This window comes from Antedon bifida, chromosome 2 (assembly GCF_963402885.1).
Source record: "Antedon bifida chromosome 2, ecAntBifi1.1, whole genome shotgun sequence".
NCBI classification, from domain to species: domain Eukaryota; kingdom Metazoa; phylum Echinodermata; class Crinoidea; order Comatulida; family Antedonidae; genus Antedon; species Antedon bifida.
In genome coordinates, this window is record NC_136227.1 from 8817861 (window position 1) to 8845403 (window position 27543).

The window sequence follows — 27543 nt, forward strand, 5'->3', positions numbered from 1 at the left end:
TAGCAGATTTGTTTTCTTTGTACGTGTGCTCAAAAACCAGAAACGCTTTTAATATTCCCTGTACTGGTAGCCACCAGTTAATTGATGTGGTTTTATTTATTTGAAAGTCCACAAGTAAATGATGATAAAACAAACTAAAAGGTCAATTTGAGTTTTGTAACTGCTGTGTTGTTTATTGGTAAAAGGATGGGTTAACAAGCAAGTTAACAGTCATTGTTGGAATATGTTTGAGTTCACCAATACACAGTAGTGTACACAGTAGTGTTTATGTACCTACACTACAGTACGAATGCAACTTTCTGATGCTTTCTTTAATGAATTCCCCATCCAATCCTTCATTGAACAAAAACTTGTGAAATTCATTTGGAGAAAGTCAATACAGTAGAAAACCTCTATACCTCCTTATCTACACTATCACTTTATGTGACAAAAAAAGTGTGACATGCCCATATATGGACATGATGATGTCATACCACTACCATATTTAAGCATATCATATTTGGGTACATCACACTTTTTTGTCACATAAAGTTTGATAGTGTAGACAAGGCTGTGTCTTCTTCATATGATCTATGAATAAATGGATTGGTTTTAGTGAATAACATTTCCCCTCATTCATTTCACTGGGGTGTCCCTGAAAAAGGGTGCCCTAATGTAATTATTTTTTATCACACACACACTCCAGATTCTTATCCAACGCCGAGTCTGTACAAAGACTAAATTCACTGGGCGAAGGAACCACTTCCAGTACTTTTATTTCTGGTCTATCTACAAGCTAGCCTAGGTTTTTAATAATTTTTTCATTTCACTGAATAGGACCAGGCCCGGATATAAGCGAGTCAGTCCAGCTAGGTCTCTATGGGACCATTTCAATTGAACCATATTTTGAGGGAACAGTATTTTCTTGCCAAAACTCCAATGAATTCTGATCTAAATTGACTTTTAAAATGGTTTCCGCGCCGGAGCAATTTTGAAATACAATGCAATCACGGTCTCAATTTGACTTCACCTCAGATGGTCACTGAACGGCCGAAACATTTGACGACTTGAATAACGTCATGACATAATTACACAATCAACCACGAACAATAAGTAAATAACTTAAACCGATTTAATTTTGATTAAAAATCAACCTGCATTGAACTCTATTTTTCAATAGAAACAGGCCCTATAAAATTGTGAACATTTTCGAAGATATAAAAATTGATATAACAGTAAACATTTATAATAATCTTTAATCGTTATATGCTTCAGGTGAGAATTTCTTTTTAGGTGAATGTTTCAACTTTGAACCATAAACCTCTAATTTACGCAGCAATTTGATTCGAATTAGAAATAAAGAATTCTTTTATTCATTGATGATTTAATATTTGTATAAAAGCTTACAGAACAAACTGTCAAAAAGTCAAGTGGCACGGTAGCCGAACTGCTTTAAAAAAATTCAAAACTTTACAAAACAGTTCCTGTTATATAACACGTGTGTATTCTAAAAGGCTGTATAAGAAGTCATTACCACATGTGCTATTCACGGAGACTAATTGTCAACAATACCACGGACAATGCTTCACTGTTTAAGAAATAATAGAGGACTTATCAGTACTTGCGTATTTCATTTAAATTATTTATTTAACAATATTTTATTAGGATGCGTCTATAAAACACCCCCTCAAGCACCATTGTAACAAGTACGAATTTTGCCACCTCAAGTCTCCATCACTTCTCTCGGATTTCAACGGATAAAAGGCTAATCGTGCACCAAGTGGTCTAAAAACTTAGCCCATTTTTATTATCCCAAACGAATAGAATTTCACACGTCGCATTGTAACATTTAACAATGGAAAATGTAAGCGTTTTTGGTGTAAGTTTTAGTTAGGGGTCATTGTCTCCTAAAAGGTTCAATAGAACAACCCCAACAACTATTTAACAATGGACACCCATATAGATTACATACAAAGATAGGTAGCTACACTGTGGATTATAATTGTATCGTTTGACTCATAAATCTTCAAATAAAGTCTCCAAAATGAACAACCTTTCTCCGTCTATATGTGTACCTTTTCTTAAAAATTAAATACTCAAAATAAAAAAACGAATGGACATTTTCTGACCGCTTGTTTTTCATTGCTGGACCATGAATCTGGAACAATTTTCTGAGTTACTTTGAACATTTGAATGACTATTATCAGTTTGAAAAAGACTTTTTATTTTAACCAATGTTAATTTATTTAACCACTGATTATGAGCTTATCATAGAAATGGGCGCTAAGTGTTAATATTAATATCTGAAAATAACTCGGAATCAGAACAAAATACATTGTTTTTAACTTTTAAAAATCAAACCTAAATAAATTACAAAATGAATGATTAATAGAAAGATACAGTACAGTGTAATAATATGCCTATTGGGACTGTTTATTTGGTTGTTGTGAGGAAGGGAGGGGGGGGGGAGGGAGGGAGGAAAGGATATTACGGGTGGGTCATACATCCAATGGAGTTGACAGTTTCATCATATTCATTCAACTAGAGTCATCAGATCATACACTATTATTTTATCCCCCCTAGTGGATTAATTTATCCTGAGTGGAATTTGTGTATTTAATCATAATTTGAAACAGTATCTATAGTATGAAGGTCTTCTAGGGTCAATTTAACCCACCAAATTATTTTCTCCATGATAATGAACTACACACCATTGCCTAACTTGGGAGTTAATAGAGGCCTCCAATTAAAGTGCTTTAGGGTGGTCTAGAGTTTTAAATATTGGGGTTACAGCAATCAGACCTCTCCCATGATACATTACCCTACGAAAGAAGGTAATTTTGAATCCAATTATTTGTTCAACAACTCACAACTGGTGCTCATAAAAATCAGGTGAATATGTTAATGAGAAAATGGGGTTTTCGATACTGTATCTAGGTACTTAATTTCCTAATTAATGTAATTCCAAAATGACAATACTAATTGTGCAATGGCAGACTGTTGTCAGGCACACTGTCTGTTTTGGCATTTTTAGCAGGCTTCACAATTTAAATGCTACTGTGATCTTTGCTAGACTACAAAAGTCGTTCTTTCTTTTTACGTAGTGCGACCAGCGGATGTCTTGATTTTTAAACTATGACACGACACATGTGCCAAAATTGTTTTATTTTAATTAACTTGAATTATTTGGAACCTAGACTAGTAAGATTGAGTGAGAATTATCATGCAAGTAGCAGGGTTCTACTGTGTCTATAAACTTCGGTACTCAATATGGATACTTCGCATAGAGGTACTCATGACGTTAGTCTTCGTTACATATTTAACGCCATACGTACAGTAATTTGTAACGTTAAAAACCAAGGTGACACCAATGACACAACAATCATTAAGTTTCCTTTGTTGACGACACAACCGCACAGAAGTTTCGTCTTCTCTGATACATTAAATTACACCATTAAATTTTTGCAAATTCTCATTTTACAGTAGTTGCGTTTGTTAATCTATGGTTATATAATCAAGTTTTAAAAATGTATATTATAGTTATTTTAATATCTTAATTATGTTGTTGTAAGTTCAACATTTCCTACCTTAAGGCTGCTAGTGTTCATGTTTTATACCAAAATAAATAAATAAAAATTGGTTACACATTTTAAATGCTAGATTCAAAACGTAGCCAATACGGCTAATTCAGAGACATGAATTTGTACCCCCACGTACATAACACGCCGCCGTGTGCATAACTCTGTTACAAGGTGAGTCTGAACATACTCTCAATGACCCAATAATTCTACTATCATAATGATACAGCAGGGGTAGCACAGGTATAAGGCAAAGTTGAATATGTCATGACTTAAGATTAATATACCTTATAGAGGTATTAATATGATGATATATGATCACCTGGTAGTTACCACCATGCAAATACCACCTGTGTCTCCCTAAACACCTGGCATACATCATCAACCATTTATATATCCATATTTTTCTGGGTAGAACAAAACTATATTATACCATGGAGTTAAGATTATACCCATATAGTTTGTTTTGAAGATCTCAAACTATACAATTATACCCAAACCTTTTCACTCCAGCCTGTGTACAAAAAAATAATGGCCTGTTGTTCAAAACGTAATGGTCTATGGTCCGACATAAAGGTGGTCAGTAATGATACATAATGCATGTGTGTAGTCATTGAATGGGAAGCTTATTTCATGAGTTGAAAGAATATCTTTAAACATATTAAATATTCTTTCCATTCAACGCGGCTAAAAACATTCAGTATTTGTTTTACACACACAGTGTTCTAAAGTAAACTTTTCATTTATTCATTTTTTTTTCATTCATTTACTTTCTTTAATTAATCCACTGCTTAGGCATCATGAATCGAATGTTGAAGCCTAGAAGGAAATTGATGTCAATAAAAAAACGTAGTGCTCATGGCTAAGAATTTAAGTACTGCCAACAGAAAAACAAAAAAGACTGGACATTTGGGCTCGACACAAGTCCGATTTTAGGGTAGTCAACTATTCTTTAAAAGATTTAAGCTATGTAAAATAGATCATTCATTTCTGTGCCCAGATGAGCATGTTTATTATAGTAATATTCTTAAAGCCTGTTTTCCATTAGCGAATATATTCGTGCAAATCGAACATTCATGCGCATTTTCCAATTTTTGCACTTGAAACACAAATAAAAATGTAAAATCATAAATACCCATATTTTACGTTATCATACCCACACTTTTGAATATAATTTTTTCGCCAAATTTTTAAATATGTGAAATACAATACAAAAAGAATACGCAGACATAACATAAAAATAATTCAATTAGAAATTGTTATTCATAAACATGAAAAACAATTTTAAAACAGTCATAAAAAACAGATGTAAACTAATTTTTTAAAATGGTTCTCCTGTTTAAGATCTGTGATATTCATTCAGTTAATATGCTGAAAAGTATTTAAGTTAATCTGAAATAATAATTCTGATTAAATTGAAATCAAACATTAAAGCTGTTTATCTTGAAATTATAATACCTGATGCTAGTAATCCTAAACGATTTATCCTAATAGAGAGAGATTTAAAAGTGTTGAGAATAGCAGATTTGGAATTTTGAGAGAGAGAGAGCGAGCTATGTATACTTGTTTGTTTAACTTGTCTTGTCTTGAAACCATCCTCTCTGTTAACGACATCGCAACGTCATTGACGAATTTCAGTCGACGTGCATTTTGTGACAGAGCAGCAATTATGCTTTTAATATTTTTATTACTTATTAATTGTAATTACATTTAAATAAAAAACATTCTCACTCCTGAGGACGATCAAAGCATATTGATCGAAACGTCGAGAAACTCAACAGTTCTTATACTAATATACGTGGTGTACCGCAAACTTTATATCAACATTTGATTTCGCCATGCAAACCTTCAAATAATATACATTTAAATAGATTAATAAATTGGGTTTAACCAGACCTGTATGTTCAAGGCCATAGTAGGGGGGGGGGGGGTGGATAGGAGCCGAACCTCTAGCTTGAAATGACACTCCTGCGTGCCAGCAAACAAAAAATGATCATAGTCTACTTTTTCCGCTGGTGGTAAATACGCAACTATGGGATAACATTTGTTTGCGTTCAATGCAAACATCAGGGGAAATAAATGCAAAAATATTAATATTATTATATCCTTAACTTGTGTTGAAAACCCTTTTGTTCATTTGCATTCAACATCGTTTTCATGTTGATTATTGAATTCATTTATTTAATATATGAGCAATATTTCCATTTCTCATTTTATTAGATTTTTATAAGAACAATGTGCGGAGTCAGAGATGGTTTTTGTTTAGGGGTTTGCTGTGGAGTAAGGAGCGTTCGCTGTAAAACGGTGTATGCTTGAATCACAAGCCCTTCCCCTGATGCAAATATAATAAAAGTTAGGAAAAGTTAATTGGGATTGCATTCAGATTCAGTCCAAACAGTCTCTTCAAAACTGTGAGGGCAGCATATAACATTGTGTAAAGATCACAAGAAAAATACAGATTAATTCTAAAAGTTATAACAATGGTAACTTTTGCCTAAGACTAATTCAATAATAATATCCTGGATTTATATAGCGCCTAATGTTGTGAAACCTCTAAAGCGCTGAACATTATTACCCCAGTCATTGTTTTGGATCAAACACGTATGGAAACATACTCCCATAATGCAGCTAGTAATCAGCGCAAAGTTGTGTCTTGATCTAACCAGGTTTCCATTTATACACCTGAGTGGAGAGAGGTAAGTAAAGTATCTTGACTAAGGATACATGCAATGCGGCGAGAGTTGGATTCGAACCTCGATCTCACGATCAGTAGTCGACGTCCACCACAATGCGCCACACGCCCTTACTTAATTGCATCAGCCGGGAATTGAACACGGGGAGTATGGAATGGAAAAAACACATTTTTAGTTTTGTTTGCATGGAGTATGTACACCTGTATGTTATTAGAAGTACAGTACCATAACACTATTTATAAATTCCAATGTGTTTACCTAGCTAACTTCTAAAACCTGCTACTGAATTCAAATTCCAAACTGATTACCTGGTTAAGATCATACATGGAAATCTGTGATGCATCAGTAGATAACAGTATAGACCATAAATCATGTAAGCAGGCAAGTTACATACATGTGAAGCGTGACAACGCATTTAAAAAGCCTATATAAATCTGTCTCACCAGCCACTCACAATTCAGCCACAGAGAATTTAACAAATTATTTTCTTCTAATTGGTGATTTTATGGGTTGTATTTTGTCTTGGCCATGAAGTATAGGAATGTTTTATTCTTCCAGTGATACTCAGTGGCAATTATTCTGGGAAAAATTATAGTTATTTATAAATGTTAAGCACAATGGCTTTTGGTACATTATTTACACAATTTCATTATTTACAACATTGTTTCTACTCAGTAGAACTCCTATTAATAAAGGGGACACGTCTGGGACCCAACAAAGTGTCCCCTGAATAAGGGTTGGCCGTAGTGTTGAAACATGCAATATATTCTCTGGTTCGTTTCATGGGAACGTGACACATTAATATAGGGCGTTCAGGTGAAAAATGTATTGACCCCCCTCTATGTACTTTGAAATGGTACGTTCGCCTTGTATAATAAGTAGAATTAAAAGACAATGACAATGCTTTTTAAATATTTTTAATCGGACAAGGCGTTCAAAATACATTAAAAACAATACAACAAAACAGATAGGAAGTCAAATAGTGTCCCAAAGAAAGAGTTCTATGTACAGTATATCATTTTACTCTTCCTTGGTATTATACTATCGTGATTACAGTACTGTAGGTTCCCAAGTAAGTATCTTTTGTTTGTTTTTCTTTTTAGTTATTGTCCTATATTTCTGTATTATTTAAGATCAAGCATATTGAAAAAAAATAAATACTGTAAAATAAGTACGTCAGCACACATATTGCTAAATCATTATTTATTTCTGCATGCATCAATGGAAGAATAAAATGACGTCCTGTTTAATAATTCCAAATTTTTATTTGTCTACAGGACTACATGATAAAGGTCTATTGTTTGTGGATGTGCTGGCTATTCTTATTTAAAGTACTTTAAAGTACTGTAGTGTAATGATGTTTAGTTATTGATAAATTATCAAATTGGATACTTGTTTTAACCATCGCATAGTAATTGCTTATCACGTCCTTCCCACAAGCTGTGAGCCCTGTTTTATTTCTAATTACACGCCCCAACGGCTGTCTTAACTCCTGGTCTTGAAGTCTGTTCCTTAGCTAAAACATGGAGTAATGACGCTTTAATAGTAGGTGGTGCATCAATTAGTGGAATAGTATGAGGTCTTTTCACTTTTTTTAAGAATCCTGGTTGATATGTTCCAGGAATCAAAAACATTTGCAAGGCAGTCTCGTGGATAAATAAGCACCGAATAAAGGTTTTAAACAATGCTAGCACGTGGGTACAGCACGTAAGGGTCACTAAACTTTCTTTTAAGTCTACACAATTAGCAGGGGATGTCTGACTATGGCGTCTAAAGTTTCGTGGGATGTTTTCTAGTTGAATGGGGTCTTAAACCAAACATAAATGACTTCTGTTTTGTGTTTTAATAAACTGGTATAATTGACAGATTAGATTGGATAAAACGGATTAAAAGTGATTTAAGAAGCTTACCTTGGGGAAGTGGCACTATAATCAGGATTTTGTGATCCTTTTTTAGACAATACAAACTGTTCTTTTTGTTAATAATGCAATTGCTAATTACTATTGTTAAACTTTCACTACTTTCTTTTTTAGAAAAATGTTTGTGCATAGGAATTCCCCACGGATTTTCTTAATAAAACAAATAATAGTACAATAGATACACTGATTATGTTTGGGCTTGCCTTCCAATCCCAAGGTCCAGGGTTCAATCCTGACCTAGTGCCTGAGTTGTAACTCACGACTCTTACAATTTCACTCCCTAAGCCTCAAATGAGACTTGGTTTATAAGCACGATAAATTATAAAATAGTTTATCCATCAATTGGCGAGTTACTCGACTGTTAGATGCGTATTAAATAAAAACAAAAATAAATAAATTTAAACGTTGAACCATGGCTTGCCGCTCGTTATTTGGAGTCAGTTTTGTAATTGTTCTTGCTGATTTTGTTGATATTTTTTTAATTGTTCTACTTCTCTATTTTAATAGATGTAAAATAGACACACTTGTACTGCCATGTCTTTTTAAAATAAATAATAAAAAAATGCTTAATTGAAAAACCATTTAAAGTGTAAAGTGATATTTCTTATTAAATATAATTATTATACATTTTAGAAACATGATTTTTCTATAATAGGTAACAATAAAGCCTATACAAATATGTAATACAACTGTGATTTGAAAAAGACAGAAAACAATGATTTGTGTTACTGTTAGTCACGAAAGCCAATGTGCAGATCGAGAGGGTGACAAATCCTAACCTAATTTTGTTTTTATATTACAATAATATAACTAAACACACAATAATACTTCAATTCTGAATATGGTATTATTTAATACACATATTTTCATTTTTATAACTACAGTACGCTCCCAGCCCCTATGTGAAATTTTTGAGTCTGCTACTGTATGTTTGTAAACGGAGCGTAACTTGGGCACTTTTCTTGGCCGCTGTAGTTCAATTGAGGTTAAAAATAGTTATTAAAACATAAACCTGTTGTGTTAGCATTATCTAGTGAAAGTGAGAGTGGAGATGGCAGGGGCCTAGCTTGATACATTGCAACGGATACTGAAGCCACTTTCTGGTTCCTATCTTATTCCCTGCTGTTGAATTACGATTAATTACATCTTAACTTGTAATAAGCACGGGGCTGGCCTATGCCATAGGCTTCCTCATTCTCATCTGGTTATTAAACTTTGGGTTAATCTCCTCCGTTTATTATCTTCAATTACGGCGTTCTTAGATCAGCGCAGGATGACGGTATCAATTACAAACGGCAATTGCCTGAAAGGCGCCCCCTACTGCTCTCCCATAACAACTGGCTTGGCCTTTTTCGGCATTTGCACCTAAAAGTAAACTGCTACAAATTGTAACAATTTAACACATGATTATATTATCACTTTGAAGGCCGCCTCCGCACGTCGAGCCGCGGTCATGCCGTCTCTTGGCAAATAATCTAACGACATACCACTGAGTGCGCTCACTCTATACGCGTTGTTCAAAATTAGCCTGAGTGACGAGAACCGCCACCTCAAAGAATATTCTACTTCATTATCACGTTTGTCGCAGTCCTACGTTTATCTATGTACATTTTCCTAACACGCTCCCGCATGGGGTCTGGATGAGAGGTTGCTATTAAGGTATTGTTTACAGAGGGAGACAGGTGAAAAGGTAGGCAACGACAAATTGCTGGATTTTGCTACCTAAAAATTAAACAGTGGGAGATGGAACAATTGGTTAATAAGCCAATCTTTGTCAACAAGACAATTTTTGTTCTTTGCAATAAAAGATGATATATTTTTGCCTGTATTTTACATTCCGTTGGTGAGAATATACAACAACTAAATTCCATTCAATTTAGCTTAGAAGTAATTCAAACCATGTAAAGTTGATTTAATTTAACTTTTATCAGTTTTAGAAAATAAGTGTGTCAACGTAAAAGACGTTCACCTTTCAATTTAAAAAAAAACAGTGCGAACAATGATTTTTTTTTTAGAACATTGAAAATTGTTAAACACATAGACAAAACATACATAATATATAGGCCTATATATTCAATAAGAAATAATGTTTTTCAATACATATTTTTCAAAACACATTATATTCTGTTTTAAAAGAACCATTAGGCTGGCAGGGTTCTCTGGGGATATAAAAATTGTAAACTGCTCGAACTTAAAATGATATATTGTACTCCAAAAACATGAAAAATAAAGATGAATAAAATAAAACTTTGCATAAGCCAACTAAGCGTAGGTTACAGTATATTCAAACATTGTCTGTCAATGGACTTTCAGTTGATTTTTTTTTAAATTACGTTTCTATCATGTAACTATTATGTGATATTATGAATGACCAATAATGCATTTATTTGCCATATTTAAAAATTAATGTGATTTAACATTTTGCTATTACCTAATCTCAATTTAAATATATCGTACTTATACATACACAGAAATATTGTTTTGATTAATAAATAAAATATACAGTATGAGAAATCATATCCACATCTCAAGACATTGTAGTGATACAGTCAGATAACATGACATGCACATGCTGTGAAGTCTATGCTGGGGCGTACTTATTGGGCACGTCTTCATGATGTCAAGGGTTCTCACACTAATACAAATTGTAGGTTTTTTCACAAGTGTATAGTAAAGTATCTTTGGCTAAATTCAATTAAAGGCCGTGTTTCTGCAGCCAAAAATTAACCGATAAAAAATTAACAGATAAACTGCCTGTGGAAACAGAGTTTAACTGATTCCACTCGAGAAAACTTAAATGATAATTATCTCATTTAAATCAGATAATTATCAGATAAATGCGATAATTTTTAACCTTTGAAGGACAATTTGTTGCGATGTGATTGGGTCTCTGGTTGTTTGGTAATGACTGATCATGCGCACTTTATTGGTTAAATAATAACAGATAAACTGCCTGTGGAAACAGGGTTTAACTGATTCCACTCTAGAAAATTTAAATGATAATTATCTCATTTAAATCAGATAATTATCGGATAAATGCCATCATTTTTAACTTTTGAAGGACAATTTGTTGCAATGTGATTGGGTCTCTGGTTGTTTGGTAATGATTGATCATGTGCACCTTATTGATTAAAAAATAAACGATTTTGTTTTGGCTGCGGAAATACGAATACAAATTTTTAATTAACTTAAGATGTTATTTAATGATACAGATAAACTTTATTCCATCCTTGACAGGAAATTTACAAAATGAATGAATCTATATTTGAGGAAAAAGATAGCAATCTATATTTGAGGAATTCTTTTAGATCATTGGCCTTTTAATAGGTTTGTCATTATGGTGGTCTGTCAATAGAGGTTTTTCATGGCAAGGGTCTTTGAATAGGGTCATTTGATGAGGAATTGAAGAATATATTTTTTTAAATGAACAATTTTATAATACTCGTTGAGTTTGCCTAGTCAGCATAAATTTTGGGTACAAAAAAGAATTAATTTGATAATTCTTTCTCTATTCTCAGAATTAAAGTGTAGAAATTATTGTGACTGCAACCACGAGGGATGTGTATACATCAATCAATAATAATTAAAGAGTATATGATTCTACAGGTACATAGAGATATTATAATGATGTCTCTATGTTTAACACAATGAGAATTGCATGAAAATGTAGCCAAGATAAGCTACAATAAAATGTGAATATTATAGCGCCCTCTATTTAATATATTGTTGACAACTTTAGGCAATAATGTTTTATTCAATTTTAATGTTTTTCAATTTCTTTTCGATTATTTTGGTAAACTCATCACTGTTCAATTATGTATGTATTGTACTTTGTTTTGCAAAATCTTTATAATTACTTCTTTTTGATGAAATAAATGAAATAAAATAAGTGATATTTAAGTTGCCTATTCTCCTTTGAAAAATGGCATTTTGGTATGAAAAACTTATTTTGCAGCAATTATATTATTTTAAATGTTAATCTGTAGTATATAGCAAACCCAAATTAAAAAGAAATTAATATTTATGTCAAACAAATTCAAACATTTTTCCAACATTAAGAGAATTGCATGAAAAAAAGTGTTTTAATTACAAAGCAATAAATTAAAAAGAAATGATTTCAACTTACTTAATTCTTCCGCAAGCTCAACTCTTCTTCCATATAATAATTTCTTCTTTTTCTTTTCGTCTTCCATGAAATCGTCTAAAACCTCTTTTACTTCTTTTTCTAACCGTCGTACTGAAGAACATAAAGGGTATTAATTTCTAGTTCTATATAATAAGTTTTCAATTTAACTGTAAAATCTAAACTCTCTTTCTTTTGACTGGATTGCATTTTCAGTAACGTAGTACTGCTTTTCAAAATGGTCCAGTTTAAGGTTTAAACTAAATTATATTTAATATTTTAACATATATACAAAAAAATAAAAGCATGCATAGGCCTAATTTTAAAGATATATACAGAACAGTTAAAAACAAATTTTCTTTTGTATAAAAGACATACGTACGTAAGTATATAAAAAAAGTGGATATATACATAGTATCCGGTGACTTCATTGCTGGCGTTTACTAGAGATCCAAATTAATACCATGCTATACACCTTATTTTAATTTATGTAAATTTACATAGATCTCCCTAAAAATTAAGAAGTTTACGTACCTTCTGTATTTACAATTTGCTGCCTGAGGGCATTACTTGTGAGATGTAACATACGTTGAATTCGCCAGAATAACACAATATCGTGACATTGAGGCTGAAAAAACAATTTGGTAGTAATATGCTTAAATATGGTAGTGATATGATATCATGTCCATATATGGTCCACATTTTTTTGTCACATAAAGTTTGATAGTGTAGACAGAGCTTTAGTTCAGGAACAGAATTTCCATCTTTGCTTTTATTTCATCTGACATTTGACTAGGAGTGGACTAGGAAACTGGAATGTGTGAAAGTGGGTTAGCACAACAGTATTTGGGATAGAAAATAATAAAACGTAATAATTGTTGTGTTAAAAACTTAACAACGAAAGTATGTATGTGGTGCCTCACTAAATTTTTTGACAGAAATTCTGTCAAAAGTTACTCACCCCAGTTTCATTAAACCCCCTTTGATAATGGAAGAATCCCTTCCGGCATTCTTGCGCAAGATTCAACGATCTTTGAAGAAAATGTTTCCTATATATTGGATTCCACGTTTCTTGCACCTAAAATGTAATAATGATAAAACAATAGAAAAATGTAGAATATCAGAATCTAGATGCGTAGCTGCTGGACGGTGTTTGTTTGACGCATCTAGGAAAAACAATAGGGAAAGGGTCTGGAAAAGCAATAGGGAAAGGGTCTACGAAAAACAACAGGGAAAGGGTCTAGGAAAAACAATAGGGAGAGGGTCTAGCTAAAACAATTGGAAAAGGGTGTAGGAAAAACAATAGGAATAGGGTGTTGGAAAAACAATAGGGAAAGGGTCTAGGAAAAACAATAGGGAGAGGGTCTAGAAAAAAAAATAGGGAAAGGGTCTAGGAAAAACAATATGGAGAGGGTTTAGGAAAAACAACAGGGAGAGGGTCTAGGAAAAACAATAGGAAGAGGGTCTAGGAAAAACAATAGGGAAAGGGTCTAGTAAAAACAATAGGGAAAGGGTCTAGTAAAAACAATAGGGAAAGGGTCTAGTAAAAACAATAGGAAAAGGGTCTAGGAAAAACAATAGGGAAATGTTCTAGGAAAAACAATAGGGAAAGCGTCTAGGAAAAACAATAGGGAAAGCGTCTAGGAAAAGCAATAGGGAGAGGGTCTAGGAAAAACAATAGGGAAAGGGTCTATGAAAAACAATAGGGAAAGCGTCTAGGAAAAACAATAGGGAAAGCGTCTAGGAAAAACAATAGGGAGAGGGTCTAGGAAAAACAATAGGGAGAGGGTCTAGAAAAAACAATAGGGAGAGGGTCTAGGAAAAACAATAGGGAAAGGGTCTAGGAAAAACAATAGGGAAAGCGTCTAGGAAAAACAATAGGGAGAGGGTCTAGGAAAAACAATAGGGAGAGGGTCTAGAAAAAACAATAGGGAAAGGGTCTGAGCACTGATTTGAGAATAAATACTCACAAATTTATCATCAACTTCAACATTTTTCATAAAAAGATTGCGACGAACAGTTGTAACCTCATCAGGTGTTAAAGCATCTTTATGTTTCTGAAAAATACAATTTAATTTGGCATTAGTTTTTTGTTATTAGTAACTAATAAAGCATATAACAAATATTATTCTATTTTTTATAATTATACATTTTTTACTTTGTCTTTTACTATGTTATTTTTTGTCTTACCACATCTGATTGGATAATTTTTTCTAGTTCTTCTTTTGTTTTACATCGATCACTCTGTAACAAAAAAAGTAGATATAAGAAATAAGTTTTTAGGACTAGCTACTCAATCAATCGTTCAAGGAAGAGCAAAACAAAGTTATACATTAACAGTAATGTACATACCTGTTCTTGGCTTTGTGATTTCCAGTAAACCCATTTCTCAGTTGTACTAGGACCTGTCAACTCATTAATGTTCTTATCCACTAAAAAAAAAATCAATTGTTTATAAGTCGTATAGATATCCATCATATTTATATAAAGTAGAAATGTACTCTCAATAGTAGAATTGATATTAGTAGTGTTAAAACATATACAGTATTGCCTCTACTTCATTACATTGGGAATTATCCCCCGGATGGAGGTGTCCCCTGGATGGAGGTGTCCCCTGAATAGAGGCGTACCCTTATAGGAGGTGTCCCCTGGATGGAGGCGTACCCTGATAGGAGGTGTCCCCTGGATGGAGGCGTACCCTGATAGGAGGTGTCCCCTGAATGGAGGCATACCCTGATAGGTGTCCCCTTAATGGAGGCATACCATGAGAGGAGGTGTCCCCAAAATGGAGGCATACCATGAGAGGAGGTGTCCCCTTAATGGAGGCATACCCTGATAGGAGGTGTCCCCTGAATGGAGGCATACTCTGAGAGGAGGTGTCCCCTTAATGGAGGCATACCCTGATAGGTGTCCCCTGAATGGAGGGGTACCCTGATAGGAGGTGTCCCCTGAATGGAGGCATACCCTGATAGGAGGTGTCCCCTGAATGGAGGCATACCCTGATAGGAGGTGTCCCCTGAATGGAGGCATACCCTGATAGGAGGTGTCCCCTGAATGGAGGCATACCCTGATAGGAGGTGTCCCAAAGGAGGGGTTCTGCTGTATTAAAGAACAAAATGATATTAAAACTATATTATATATTCAGTTTTGAATCCACTTTAAAATGCCAATAGTTGACTGTGCACTGCACTTTTGGGAAACATTATAACAATTTAAAGTGATACATTTTTTGTTAATAAAGTCTAAGATGATGATGTTTACCTTCTTTCATTTTTTCCTGTAGAATTCCCTCCATAAACTGGACAGCAGCATCCCACTGTTGTTTATCATGTACTGATCTATCCTCTAATGTGTTGAATTGAATCACCCTCTAGAAAAATAATATACAAAATATATAATAAAAACAAGAGTTGCAACCTCTGCCAGGATTTTAAAAAGGATCAAGAATCGTGATAAAGATTCGTCTTGTAGAATTGATGTACAGTCTTAAATTGGCATTTTTGTGTGTATTTGTATTGTATTTTAACACTTCTTGATATTAATTGTATTTAAATAATTGTTACTTTTTCATATTTTATTTACTATTTTAGACACACACAAAAAAATCACCCCCTCGAATTTCTCCCTAGATATAATGACTCCTGAACAATTATTCAGTTATTGTACAACATTTGTGAAAATTAAACAAATTTAAACTGAGGTACTGACCAAGTTTTCTTTATTGCTAGGCAACCAACTATGCCTACTCAAACTTTCTGTTTGTACACAGCTGATTACATCATCATATATGACATCATGGTCGTTCTTTTTACTGTCCTGCTCAACGAGAGTGCCAAACTCATTTTGTAGCGTTTGAAGTCCAACCTCCACGCTTAACTTGGATAGCTGTTGCTCTGCCCAATTTCTTAGTTCGATATCTACACGTGTGTTAAAAGCCCTACAACAAACATGATTTCAATTTCAACAATAAATATTAAAATTGTTTCAGTTATGAAAGTATAAAGCATATATTGGAATATACAGTAGAATATGTCTAAGTGTATGTGTATAACATCAATATGTAAAGATAACATGTGTAAATTAAAATTAGAATATGTATAACATGTGTGAACTAAAACTAGAATGTGTGTATTAAACATATGTAAACTAAAAATAGAATATGTATAACATGTGCAAACTAAAAATAGAATGTTTTTAACAAGTGTTAAACTAAAAATAGAATGTTTATAGCATGAAACTAAAAATAGAATATGTATAACATGTGTAAACTAAAAATAGAATACGTATAACATATGTGAGCTAAAAACATGTGTAAACTAAAAATGTATAATTGTAACCTAAAAATAGAATATGTATAAGTGTAATCTAAAAATAGATTATGCCTGTCTTTCAATAAATCACATTATTTCTAAGTCTTTATGGTGCAATATTTTTGTGAAGAGCATTATAGTATATCAATGATACTTACCCAGCATCTTCTGAATGAGCTGCTGGTAGATAAATGTTCTTAAATACATGATTTGAAACTCGTTTCCATAGTAATTTCGAGATTGCATCTTCCCTGGAAGAACAACAATTTCAAAAATTGGATATCTTGGTAAAATGTACACAAAATAATAGAATAATTTCTGGTGAAAGTGAATAATAACGCGACATACCAGTGTAGCATTAGGTTACTATGCATTGAAATAATTAATGGGGAGGAGCAACTATATAAAACAAAAAGAAAAAAGCTTACCAATGTTTTGGCGTAATTTCACCTAATGCCATGGTAACATCTAGTAATTCCCCTCGTGCTTTATCAAATAATTCATCCTGACGAAAGAAATAATTGCGGAAAAATAGCATTAATATTCTGTCTTTGGGATAGAGTTTCAATTTTATTTAAGAATATATAATATATTTTTAGATTTAATGAATTGAATTGTGACTCACCCTATCAAGTTCCCTTAAACGAGGGAAGTTGTTTTTCCATTCGGTTTCTAAATTAAAACGGCTAGCTAAAAAGAACCAAACAAATTTAAAAATCAACATATATATATTTATAAATCTAAAGGCAAATTACTGAAAAAAAATGACAATGCTGTGGGTATCAGTGGCTGGATCTCAATGGAGACACAAAAAAGCAAAAAGCTAAATCAAAACGATAAAGTAAAACAGCCAGAAAAGTTAGCAGCCCTTCATCAGTGCAAGTGAAAGTACTCTTGATAGAAAAATCAGGCAAGCGCTGCCCGAGTGGACAGGAATAAAAGAAGTAAAACAAAAGAGGCACATGCTGGTGAATAGAGGGTGGAGATAGTAAGGGTAGAAAACAAAGAAGAGCTTGGTAGATATATAAACAATTTTGGAATAGAACTAAAAAACAGCCTAAATGGTGGTTAATATCGAAACTTAAATTTAGGTGGTTAATGGAATAATTTTACCAATCTGGGAGTATGTTCCTAATGATCCAAAAGGTTTTGTGGTTTTAAGATATATATATATTATATATTGAGTGGATCATGAGGTCTTTGGTCCAAGTTTCAGCAATACAGTGCCACCAACTGCCATGAAGGGTTTTTTATCATGCAATTCACAAGTTGTGAGCTCGCTATTGTGAAAAATATAATAAAAGTACCTTTATAGGTGTCAGCTTGTTGCTCTATCGATCCTCGTACCATCTGCCAGAAGATGTCAGAAACAGCAAAGCTAAGGTTTTGAGTTGTCAATTGACTTGGTTTTAGGCTACCAGACCTAAATTATGGGTTAAGAAAAAATAAAAATGTTATGACAAATAAAAGCTGCATCCTCCGCGAACTTGTTACAGTATTTTTATTTTTCAAATTCGCAAAAGTTTGGACAAGTCCAGCAGAATGTTGGGCCTATCCTAAACATATACTTGGCACAGTCTATTGTTTGAGGTAGTAGGGACCATTATTTTTCCGATGGAAATAACAATGTTGTAGCGCCCTCTATTTTTCTTGAGAACCGCTATATGAGTTGAAATATTTAGAACCCAACTGGAAACTTTTATATTCCACTTTTATTTCAACCTGTGAACCAACCTTGCATCAAACAAATCCGTACCTGAATAATTCTGAACCACGAAAAAATTCTTGCTCGTATTTCCTAATGTCGTCTATACTGTCGTTTAGATTTCCTGCAAAAGTTTCAAATAATTCATATTTTTTAATTTACGCACTTCGTTCTCCTCAATTTTTACATTTTTACATCGTAATCACACTATTCATAACACAATATATTCCCATTCATAATTCAAATCATTTTCATCACAATATTAGGTTAACAATTTACCAGTTTCAATCGTAAGATCTTTTTCTTCAAAGCTTCATTCATCATTTGAATGAATGGTATTCTGTTTTACACCTTATTTTATTCATATGTATTAATTTTTTTTTTTTTTGTTTTTGACCTGTTTTTCCTTTTTCCTTCCTTTTTGTTATTTGTTTTAATGAATTGAATGAAAATAAATGTTTGAAGTTGAAAAAAGTTCTCCTCAATGAATTTGTAAAGTATCTAATCCAAGAGATTGTTCCAAAACCTTGTGTAAACAAAGTGTTATTGGATGCTGCTTACCTTTGCCTGTTACAACAGCAAAATATCCAAGAGCCTTCATTGGAAATAGTTTACCATCAAGAATTTGTTTTATCTGGAAAAACAGCAAGAACAAAAACTTATGATACATATTTATGATGAAAAATCAAGAATTTTCAAAGTATCTGCCTGCCTGTAAATGCCTAGGCCCCTAGTCACATACTATTGAATAAATGAATGAATGTCTGTTTAATGGTCTTTTTAACATTTTTGCTATTGTTATTTTAACTTATTTGCTTTTATGAAATACATAGAGCATGCTTGGCTTATAGATGTTGCTTTTTTTAAAGCCTTGTCTACACTATCAAACTTTGACAAAAAAAAATGTGATGTGCCCATATATGGATAAGATGTCATATCACTACCATATCTGGGCATATCACTACAATATTCAGGCACATCACACTTTTGGTGTCAAACTAATTTGATAGTGTAGACAGAGCTTAACTTTATTTTTAACGTTGTTTCATATACCGCAATAAACAAATAAATTATTTCCGTTTAGTCTGGTGGATAAACCAGAAATTGCTTAAAATGCAAAGTCTTCAAATGGAGAGAAACTGTATTATATGTTATCTTACCCTATTGGGGTTGGTAGAAGCTTTCTCTGCGAGGTCCACCTTGGTGAGTACAAATATTGTACGTTTACCTTCCTTGTCAATATCAGATACCAATTCAGTTACAATGCTTCTTTCAGCATCTATTGCACCATCTAACCAAATGAAATCAATATTTATTTGTTTTGTTATTTCATTATTGAGTGTTTTGAAGGCAAATTTTAAATAAGAATATTGGAATTGGAATTAGCTGGTCTGTGCAATAATTATCATTATTAATACCATAAGTACTATTTTAAAGATGAATTGTCCCCTGAAAAAATAAAGATTAATAATGAATGTTTTTGAAAAAAAATGAATCGGCCAGTTTGTAGTTTTAATAAAGTTATTCACTTCAGTAGACGAAAAAAGAAAAACAAATGTAAAGCAGTAAACTTAAATTTTACAATATCGAATTTCCAGTAGTTTTTAATTAAACTGTGAATACGATATAATATAAAGCAAAATGTTGTTATACCTTGTATACACAATATTATTGCATTGGGATTTGACATATAGTAGGTGAGCATGTTATGTATAGACTCCTTTGTGTCAGCTGCCATTCCAGAAGTTACAGTCTGTTTAATATAAAAAATATATCAATTTATTTTTCAGAAATGCATTATGGAACCGTAATTTATTTTTCAAAAATGCATTATGGAACCGTAATCCATAGCCATAACATCGGCAAGGGTTCGAGGCTCACTCGCTCCATGGTTCTGGTGGTAGAACAAGTCTTCTCGGATAAGGACTATAAACCGTAGGTCTAGTGTACATCTGGCTCATGTGCACTTTAAAGAACCTAGTACATCTTTCGAGACGAGTAGGGGGGTTACCCCGGTGTACTAGTTCATACACACACACTGTCGTGATGGCGCCGTAGTTGGCTGCCGATGACACGATGGGACCCTTAGGGGAGAAGAATGTTGTTGAAAAGGTGTAACATCTTAGTCCACAGCGCCTTTGATCACTGGAATTGGCGCTTTACAAATTGGTATATATTATTTTTATTATTATTATTATTACAATTCATTTGGTTATAAATATTTATATTTAGAATACAGAAAAACTTACACTTATAATACCAGGTAAATCTACCAGGACCATTCGCTGGATGCCAGGTCCACGAACACTCAAAGAAATTACCTGTAACAGAAGCATATTAATTTCATTATGTGTGTAATAAATGACATGATGATATGTAAGAAAAAACATAGAAGTCTAAGCATATATAAATGAAATAAAGAACAATTGCGAAAAAGACTTTGATTGTAGTTGGTTTTAACCAGTCTGAAACATACGTAGCACAATCAAGGCAATCTAACAACAGGATGTTGAGCTCTGGAGATTTAAAAGTTTATCTGTGGTGGCGAAACGATCAGTTTCACGCCTCTTGACAATGTTTGTCGCGAAGCAAATGTACACAGTAATGTGCAAGTATTATGAAAAACTTAGTTAGGAACATGAGACAAAACTAGAAAAATAGCTTTGGCAGTAATTTTGTGAAAAAATATTCCTATACATATATCACCCTTCTTTAAATTTTTAATTATAATATAATTTCTCATAATCTTTCTCTATTTAGAATCAATCAGTTTCACCATTTGCCGCGGTAAATATGTACACAGTACAGTACTGTAGGTATTTTTCGCAGCCAGACATAAGATCAAAGGACTGTTACGAGTTCCTATCTTGGCAAAGCAAGCTCAGTGTCCTGTTGTTAGAATGCCTTGGTAAACATACCAGTGCTTATTTTTTGTTGTAAATAGTTTTATGGTTTCTTCTACAAAAGAAACTGGTACCTTAACGACTACTTTTATTTTATTATAACTTCATTGATTGACAGTAAACAAACAATGAAAACAGTCTTACATCAGAACTAACAGTTTGTCCATCTTTAACACTGTTTTTCATTCTGAGTTCTATCTCCTGTCTTAATGCCACTAACTGAAAGATAAAAAAATATTTAAACCACAAATATATTAGTGTATTTCTTCTTTCTATTATGATATATGATGAATACTGTATTAAAAACTACTTCGCGACATTTTATTTTCAAGATTAAATCTTATTATATCATTTGGCAAACAAAATTGTTGTCCTCTTTGGCAAATTAATTTTTGTGATCATTGTCCAATTGTAAAAGTTGCAAAAATGAAGGATGTGCGAACATTTTGTACTTTATAGTTTTTGATATATAATTCATTTTCTTGGCATGTTCATGATTGTTTACCTCTTTCTCTTGAGTTAAATCAAACTGTCGGTCACTGTCCTTAAACTGTGCAACATGCTGTGGTCCTTCACTTAGAGTGACCTTTACAGGTGACCGGGTCATCATCTCACCAGAACCACTATGGACACAAAAAAGCCAATATCAATTACTGTTAAACTAATCTGCTACACATCATTATGAATATACCAGAGAGGGTAGAAAGCCGGGGTTCAATCCGAGTATAATAATTTGAATATAAAGTGAATTATTACATTTCACTAATGCATTCCCTTGCATTTGAACCAATGCAAACATAATATTACTGCACTGCATGTCTTGACAAGTACTTCGTTCATGAAATCACCTTTCCACATTTTAACAGTTTTAGCGAGAAAATAATTAGAAGAGATTTTGAATTCAAGTACATCTCTAATAAAATAGAGATACCCTTAATAAGCACTATTCATTTGACGACACAAATCCAAAATATTTAACAGTATGACACTAACACAGACGATTAAGAGAATTTTGCACTTACCGTGGAAATATTCTAGCCTGAGCCACCATTTCTAAAACACTGGTCTTTCCAGCACTCTGATCACCCACAACTACCACCTACAGTAAAGGAATATGATCTTGAATTAAGATGGGCTTAGAGATTACTGATAAGGGAAGTAGAAGTACTAAGTCGCCCTGATATTGGAAGGAGGAAATACTAAGTCGACCTGATATGGGAAGTGGATGTACTAAGTCGCCCTGATATGGGAAGTAGAAGTACTAAGTCGCCCTGATATGGGAAGTGGATGTACTAAGTCGCCCTGATATGGGAAGTAGAAGTACTAAGTCGCTCTGATATTGGAAGGGGAAATACTAAGTCGCCCTGATATGGGAAGTGGATGTACTAAGTCACCCTGATATGGGAAGTAGAAGTACTAAGTCGCCCTGATATGGGAAGTGGAAATACTAAGTCGCCCTGATATGGGAAGTGGATATACCAAGTCGCCCTGATATGGGAAGTAGAAGTACTAAGTCGCCCTGATATGGGAAGTGGATGTACTAAGTGTGGACACCCCAATGCCATAACCAGAGAAAACATTTTTTCCTAAAGCAAAAGTCTCTCTCACAGCCTCTAATCTTGAGTTACTATTATTTGATTGGGTTTCTACTAGTACTGGGCAAAGAGTTCGCCAACCCAGCTCACACATGTAAACACATATTGGCCCTAATTCCTTTAAGGTGGTAGAGATGAAAAGTTAAACTTCCTATTTTAGACTTACCCTTGGTAAATGATCTTGAGTGTTGTAACTATTATCATAGCCTGAAAGCTCGTCCAGAACCTCTGAATACATGTCAATCAAAGATTTCTAAATAGCAAAACAATAATTAATTAATAAATATAAAAAAAAAGAACCAATGTCAATGCCAATGAAAAAACATATTTAGAGATTGACTGATTGTTAATTTCCTTACCTTCTCTCTTCTCGAGAAAGATGACCTATCACCTTTTAAGAGTAGTGCCTTCTTTAGTTGTCGGTTTTCTCTTTCTAAACGTTCGATCTCCCGTTGGTAACGAAGCTGAAAAGGTAAATAAAAGATGATGATGTCATGCATAACTTGTTTGTTTGTTGCTAATGATATTCTCTTCTTTAATAAAGATCATAAAAGGTAACGTAAAGTGGTGCAGTTTTCACAAGAAAATGGAACAATCTCTGTTCAAGCCACTGGGTTATCAAAGGCCTCTGTGAAAAAGTGGTCAGATTGAAACATTACCAAATGTACTGGTGGCTATCGCTCTGTATCTGTACATTTTTTACTGCAAGCTCTTGTAATTTCATTGGATTGGATGGAGATAATTATAATAAAGTTTTCTTATGTCTTATTACAGTATGTCAAACTAAAATGATATGCTGGGTAATAAAAATGGTAGGCTACTGCACGCAGTTTGTAAGGGGGTGTGGCGCAGTGTGTTGGACATTCGCCTACTGATCGTGAGATCAAGGTTCGAATCCAACTTTCGCCGCATTGCTTGTTTCCTTAGGCAAGATACTTTACTTACATTTGCCTCTCTCCACCCAGGTGTATAAATGGGAACCCGGTTAGATCAAGCCACAACTTTGTGCTGATTACTAGCTGTATTATGGGAATATGTTTCCATAGGTGTTAGATCCAAAAAAATGACTGGGGTCTAACCTGTGCTTCTAGAAATTCTTCCTTCTGTTGTTCCAGTCTGTCCCATTCTTCTCTCTTTGGATTCTTTGATGACGAGGATGAACTGCTTTCAGGGGCTTTCATTGTTATGTGGATGCCACTCTCTTTCACAGCTTAAAAATTCAAAACAAATCCATCTTATAGAAATTACGTCTAATATTATACAATAAATAAATAATATTTATAAAATAAAACTACCATAACTTATATGCATTAACTGATTCCTACTTGCTATTTTAAACTATGTAGGCCTATTCTAGGTATTACTTATATGCTGTTTTTTCTTTCTTCAAATGCTTTTCACATTTAATATACACACAAAACAATAAAATAAGGTTCTGTCTCCACTGTACATTATTTTGTGCTTAATATATTGTTAATACTATCTTATCTTATATTACCTTTTTTCACGATGTCAACAGTAGTTTTTTTAGGAAAACAATAATACGCCACACGCTTGTTTATTTCTAATATTCATGTCTATTTTATTCTAAAAAATTGGGGTTTTTTTTTTCAATTGCAGCAGACTAACCTTTATGCCTTCTAAGCCTAATGTAACATTTTTTTAGTACAAAACCTATTTCAAAGTACATTGTAACATTCAAACACAATGAAAATTAAAAATAGTAAAAAGGAAACTGATGACTATTAAAAGTATGAATTCCTCTACAGTACCTCTACACATCATGTTTAACTTCTTTTTTACAGTTAACTACTGTACACTCCTTATTGTACAGTAATTAAACATATACATTACACAATGTTATTATTCTTCCAATAAACCTTGTATTTATTCTGAATTCCTAGACTTCAGTTTTGAACATCACCTTCTCATCCCTCCCCACCTCCCATAACTCATTTAAAACCGTTCACATCATATTGTCTACTTTTTCAGTTTCACTTATCTGAAGTATTTATGAACCCCAACCACCACCGCCCCCACCCCAATCCATCACATTGACTTGGTTACCTTGGTTTGGCTTACTTATAATTACTTTACTATTTATAAAATAACTCCCTAATACAATGCATCCCTTTCTATTATTTATTGACACCAGGTCTACTATACCTTTATTCTTTTTACTTTCTCCCTCCATATTTCCCTTCTTTACCCCTCTTCCCCTTCCCCTTTCTCTCTCTCCCCATCTCATTCCCTCCTTAATTATCAACCAAGCATTTTACACACCTCCAGTGAGGAATGAGCCTCTGCCTTCATTGAGTCCCTGAGATTGAAAAGACAGACCTGCACAAAAAAACAAAGCGAATAAAACAATGAGGGATGGACAAAAGAAGGAAAACAATCACCCCTTGTACTGTATGAGTCATGCTCCGTGTACAAAAATATTTCAAATCCTTAAAAAGTTAAAACAAAAATGTTTAAAATGATTTGTTAACAGTTATTTTAATTGAAAAACAATTTTTTTCAAAACTAGTAATAATAATATTTAATTTTGTTTAATGTCATTAAAAAAATGTAATAAATTAATGTAGTAATAATTGCAATTTAGAAAAACATTAAAAACATCAACAAATGAAAAAAAACCAACATGCATGGTGAACAAGGAGAGAACACACAGGGAACATGCAAAAAAGTAGGTTCTGTGTTGGATGTGAACGGATCTTAACCTTTAAGGTACCATGTCAAAATTATTCTCAAAATATGTAGTTACTGCAGCAGAATAATGTTGACAGGATCCTTAACACAATAAGCATAAAGCCCAATACCACCCCAACTGTTAATAAAGTGAACATCAATACACAGCTAAAAGAAAATTTAAAACAAACAAAAAACAAAATAATAGTACATCAAAACAACAAAAGGGATCTCAGTGAAGGCAGAAACAATTCCGATATAGGGAGGTAAGTCCATTTACTGAGGATGCTATTAAAATATACACATAATAATTTACTGCTCCAACAAGAATACTAAATTAAAAGGTTAAATCATTGAAAATTAAACTTTTTTATCTTTTATTTCTGCCATACATGAGTGCAAAACAATACAAACGGACACCTTTATGGACCCAACAAAGTATCTCTATTCCCCTGAAAAGGAATTGGCAGCATCTAGAATTCCTAACATAAGCAACTAACAATTGTCCATGTTCACTGCTACGGTCTAGCAAATATAATAGCATCTCAATGTTTTATTTTCACGTCGTTCAAGCAGCTATGCGCTAATCCTTTGCCCTGCTTGTGTCGCACCTTAGGAAAATGAAAAATCAGTAATTCTGGACATGAAATCTGATGCGAACCCAAGCAGGTGTGAAAGGCCCTTTAGCGTTGTGAGTTATTAAGTTACTGTAGACTCTGTTTGGTCCATCACCTAAACTTGTAAAATACACAGTTTTAACTAATTCATTAGGTTGTTTACTAAAGTATACTGTTACCAACTTTAGGTCATTTAAATCACACTGTAGCATCACTGCAACTAACTGCATGTTAAGCTTTATAACTAAATAGCACAGTATACTGTAGGCCTATTATGCACACTAAACTAAACACCAACATTTTCTAGACGTCCTAAAAGTTCTACTTGTTCATTATTTTTCAAACGTTTGTTTGTTAAATATAGTTTCACAGATTAACCAAAATAGTATAACAGTCAACTCACCTCGGTAAGTGTTTTTAATTCTAAAACTGAATTTGGGTGGCTTTGGCTTTGGTAAAAAGAAAGCCTGGTTTTGGCAGAATTTCCAGGCTTTCAGAAATTCCGGTATTGGAAAAGTTGACCAATACACTGTTTAATTTGTAAATCACAGTAAACATTTTATGTGTGGCATATTACTATACTACAGCATTCGGTACATATTTCACAATGTGTGTTAAAGGACACCACTGTATACACTGTATACTTTTAGTATATTAAGCAAATTATAATATTATAAAATAACTTCAAGAATGCACGTACAACTTTCTTACATTTTACGATAATAATATCAGCTTTTATAGGTAAGGAAAACATAACTTAATTATAAATTAAAAAACACAGTTGGAAATCATCCAGCAATCTTACCTTGGCTAGAATCTGCCACAAAGCCTTTAATACTATTAACATTGCGTTTGAACCAGCCTTTCTCTGGCAGGTTGAAATGACTAATGAATTTTTGAAATCCATTAACAGCTCCTCGAAGTCCTTCGCTGTCGGGCATGTACTCGTCCATCCAGCTTAGATCTGGGAATTTTTCTTTCCATGCTTCATATTTCTAAAGTTAAAACAGATGTTTTTCATCAGGGATGAGTTTACTCATTCAATAGGTGTTTTGCATGAGCCAGGGAAGACTTCTTGATTTGATATTCAATCTAAGTATTATATCACATGCATCACATTTTTATAAGTACACTCTAGTATTTGGAGGTAGAAGAAACCATTATTTTTGCCATGGAAGAGGAAATATTGTAGCACCCTTTTCCTTGCAATGAACATGTGTATAGGTAATAATAATTTAAGTTTGGGAACTCAATGAAAATGAAGTTAAAATACATTATACCGGATTGAAACAAAAGACTTTATTAAAGATGTATTGTCCCTTGAAACACAAAAAAATGAAGGTCAGAATATTCTAAATTTAAATTGGCCATATCAAAGTAATATTAAAGTTATTCACTTTAAGTCGAAAATTCGAGCCAAAAACAACAAT

The 27543-nt window shown here is 33.3% G+C and overlaps 1 protein-coding gene across 2 annotated transcripts in view; it reads right to left on the reverse strand.

Moving 5' to 3' along the window:
• Nucleotides 1-27543, reverse strand: part of LOC144836159 (dynamin-like GTPase OPA1, mitochondrial) — a 51493-nt gene that overhangs the window by 21642 nt on the left and 2308 nt on the right. The window contains exons 3-27 of one of the 2 annotated variants that reach the window (XM_078691378.1): nucleotides 26919-27108; nucleotides 25089-25145; nucleotides 23885-24015; nucleotides 23165-23269; nucleotides 22972-23058; nucleotides 22233-22309; nucleotides 21716-21833; nucleotides 21355-21429; nucleotides 20557-20628; nucleotides 19961-20060; nucleotides 19468-19598; nucleotides 18869-18941; nucleotides 18359-18431; nucleotides 17910-18025; nucleotides 17228-17292; nucleotides 17031-17107; nucleotides 16761-16853; nucleotides 16001-16229; nucleotides 15554-15662; nucleotides 14645-14724; nucleotides 14483-14536; nucleotides 14263-14349; nucleotides 13254-13370; nucleotides 12827-12920; nucleotides 12296-12406 (exon numbers count right to left, since the gene is read on the reverse strand). In XM_078691378.1, coding sequence (XP_078547504.1) covers nucleotides 12296-12406; nucleotides 12827-12920; nucleotides 13254-13370; nucleotides 14263-14349; nucleotides 14483-14536; nucleotides 14645-14724; nucleotides 15554-15662; nucleotides 16001-16229; nucleotides 16761-16853; nucleotides 17031-17107; nucleotides 17228-17292; nucleotides 17910-18025; nucleotides 18359-18431; nucleotides 18869-18941; nucleotides 19468-19598; nucleotides 19961-20060; nucleotides 20557-20628; nucleotides 21355-21429; nucleotides 21716-21833; nucleotides 22233-22309; nucleotides 22972-23058; nucleotides 23165-23269; nucleotides 23885-24015; nucleotides 25089-25145; nucleotides 26919-27108 — 2521 coding nt within the window. The remainder of the gene's footprint in view (nucleotides 1-12295; nucleotides 12407-12826; nucleotides 12921-13253; nucleotides 13371-14262; nucleotides 14350-14482; nucleotides 14537-14644; nucleotides 14725-15553; nucleotides 15663-16000; nucleotides 16230-16760; nucleotides 16854-17030; nucleotides 17108-17227; nucleotides 17293-17909; nucleotides 18026-18358; nucleotides 18432-18868; nucleotides 18942-19467; nucleotides 19599-19960; nucleotides 20061-20556; nucleotides 20629-21354; nucleotides 21430-21715; nucleotides 21834-22232; nucleotides 22310-22971; nucleotides 23059-23164; nucleotides 23270-23884; nucleotides 24016-25088; nucleotides 25146-26918; nucleotides 27109-27543) is intronic. The other variant, XM_078691379.1, reaches the window with a different exon arrangement.